At 65.0% G+C, this 2,839-nt stretch overlaps 1 protein-coding gene across 1 annotated transcript in view; it reads left to right on the top strand.

The window, feature by feature from the left end:
* Window positions 1-2,839, top strand: part of CLCN1 (chloride voltage-gated channel 1) — a 38,414-nt gene that overhangs the window by 4,081 nt on the left and 31,494 nt on the right. Inside the window, exons 3-5 of the mRNA XM_007956613.1 lie at window positions 173-330; window positions 1,451-1,579; window positions 1,738-1,871. Coding sequence (XP_007954804.1) covers window positions 173-330; window positions 1,451-1,579; window positions 1,738-1,871 — 421 coding nt within the window. The remainder of the gene's footprint in view (window positions 1-172; window positions 331-1,450; window positions 1,580-1,737; window positions 1,872-2,839) is intronic.

Raw genomic sequence — 2,839 nt, forward strand, 5'->3', positions numbered from 1 at the left:
CGTCCAGGAGGCAGCGCTCTAGGAAGGAGCTCCAGTGTCCAGTGGGAACTAGACAGTGGGCCTTCGGCAGGGTGGGGGGCAGCGTGGGCGGACAGGGGACGAGAAATGCTGGGAACGGGTTCCAGACCCGGGGCCAGCCCCGCCCCCGCCGGCACCCAGCGCAGCCGCTGCCCGCCGCTGCCCGATTCCTTGCTCTAGGGTGTCTCCACCGCCTGGGCCGCGTGGTGAGAAGGAAGCTGGGGGAAGACTGGATCTTCCTGGTCCTGCTGGGCCTGCTCATGGCCCTGGTCAGCTGGAGCATGGACTACGTCAGCGCCAAGAGCCTGCAGGGTGGGTCTGAGGCCTTGTCCTGGCCGCTTCCCACCTGGCGGGTTCTGGAGATTCCGCCCAGGGCTCAGCAGAGTGGGCTCGGAGGACGCTTCGGCACAGACAAGACCGAACCGGCTGTCACCCCTTCCAGTGCCCCCCCCAGGCCGGGAGCACCCTTAGCAGGGACGAGGTTGGCCCTCTGTGACCAAGACCCCCTGGTCGTGGGGGTCCTTGGGCGGTGCTGACAGTTAAGCCTCAGATGCTGGCCGCAAGGTTGAAGGTGCGAGTCTCCCCAAAGCACCTCAGAACAAGGCCTGGAGATCCACTTTGGAAAATCGTCACTGAGAACCTGGTGACCCCAGTTTCACTCGGCCCCAGGAGGTGCTGTGAGTCAAGGGGCCACCTAGCGACTGCTGGTCCTGCCCCTGTGGCAGCACTCAGAGTCGGGTCCCTGAGACCCCTCGGGTCTGGCACCCAGTGGCTGATCCCCTGGGGTTCTGCCTCCAGATCACCACCACAGGTGGGACTGCAGCACCCCCACCTCACCTCTGCAGCTCAGGGGCCCACAAGCATGAGAAGGGCCCACATCGTCAGGTGGAACGGGCCACCCAGGCCTGAGGGCTCTGTGCCCCTGGGTGTGCTGGGGGTGGGCAGTGGTGGGTGTCCTGTCCCCTGTGAGGTCCAATGGGCCACCCAGGCCTGAGAGGGCTCTGGGCATGCTGGGTGGGCCGTGGCCAGGAGGCGGTGGGTCTCCTATCCCCTGTGAGGTGGAATGGGCCACCCAGGCCTGAGAGGGCTCTGGGCATGCTGGGTGGGCCGTGGCTGGCTGGCAGCTGGTCTCTTGTCCCCTGGGCGGTCTAACAGGCCACCCAGGCCCGAGAAGGCTCTGTGTACAAGGTGCGCCGTGGCCGGGCCGCAGCTGGTCTCCTGTCCCCTGGGCGGTCCAACGAGTCGCCCAGTCCACAAGAGGGCTCTGTGCACACTGAGTGTGCCGTGGCCGGGTGGCGGTTGGTCTCGTGTCCCCTGTGAAGTCTAACGGGCTCCCCAGGCCCGGGAAGGCTCTGTGCACTCTGGGTGTGCCGTGGCCGGCCGGCTGCGGTCTCCTGACGCTGCTTGCCCGGCCTCCTGTCTGTGTCTGCAGCCTACAAGTGGGCCTACTTCCAGGTGCAGCCCAGCCTCCCTCTGCAGTACCTGGCCTGGGTCGCCGTCCCGCTCACCCTCATCCTCTTCAGCGCACTCTTCTGCCACCTCATCTCCCCCCAGGCTGTCGGTGAGAACACCCCACGGCCCTGTCAGCTGCTGGCACGCGGCCCTGCCCCATGGCGTGCTCTCACTGTCCCCCGGGCCCTCCTCCCCTTCTGAGCCCTGGCTCCTCCTCCTGGCCGCCCCTCACCCACCTGGCCCCCCACACTGGCTCTGCCCAACCAGGCTCTGGCATTCCTGAGATGAAGACCATTCTCCGTGGTGTCGTCCTGAAGGAGTACCTCACCGTCAAGGCCTTCGTGGCCAAGGTGGTGGCGCTGACAGCCGGGCTGGGCAGCGGCATCCCCGTGGGCAAAGAGGTGGGTGGTCACGAGGGGTAGCTGGGCGGGCGGGCGTCTGGCCGAGGGGGCTCCGGGACAGGGAGGGGCCAGGGCCAGGGACCAAGGCCAGGCAGTGGGAGGGGGCATGTGGCAGGCCCTGGTCCTGGACGGGGTGGAGGGGTGTCCGAGCACGCCTGGGCCCGTGACACTCTGCGCGTGGTCAGCAGCACCCGCGGCCACCATCCACTGGGTGGCAGTAGCAGCTCCCACTTATGACAATGGGTGTGTCTGGTGGGGGCACGTAGTCCAGTGATCCTGTCCCCGTCCCAATAAGAGACACCTGAGTCTCTGACAGACACTTGGGTTCTGTGTCCACGCCCCTTCCGGTCCCATGGCTACCCTCCACACAGCTCCCAGAGCTGCCTCCCGGACTTGTTCCAGTGGGGCCCCTCCTGCTGCAAATGAAATCCCAATCTCACCCGAGCCCTGCCACCTGGCTCCTGCGTCCAGCCTGCCCGTGGGCCCTTCTCCGGCCTGGGCTGTCTGAGGCCTTCGTCCTCCCCTGGCCAGGATGTTCTTCCTCACTCCCAGGGCACACTCCCTCTCTGAATCGGAGGCCTGCTCCATTGTAACCTGCTGTCTTGGTGTCTTGCCACACACCTCAGGGCTTACGAGGCCAGAAATGTGTCATCTCTCAGTTCTGGAGGCTGGAGTCCGAGATCAGGGTGTCAGCCATGTTGACCCCTTTGAGGATCTGAGGGAGGGTCTATTCCAGGCCTGTCTCCTTGATCCTGGTGGACCCCTGACTTGTAGCTATCCTTCCTCTGTCTCTAGCCCTGTGTCTCTCTCTCCTTTTATAAGGAGCCCAATCACACAGGACCAGGACCCACCCTGCACCAGTGTGACTTTGTGCCAGCCTAACTGACGGCACCTGCAAAGCCTCCATTCCCAAACAAGATCATGTTCCACCCAAATCAAGTCGATTCTGACTCATAGCGATCCCCATT

Source organism: Orycteropus afer, unplaced genomic scaffold (assembly GCF_000298275.1).
Source record: "Orycteropus afer afer isolate SDZICR_OR568_19922 unplaced genomic scaffold, OryAfe1.0 scaffold00638, whole genome shotgun sequence".
NCBI lineage: Eukaryota > Metazoa > Chordata > Mammalia > Tubulidentata > Orycteropodidae > Orycteropus > Orycteropus afer.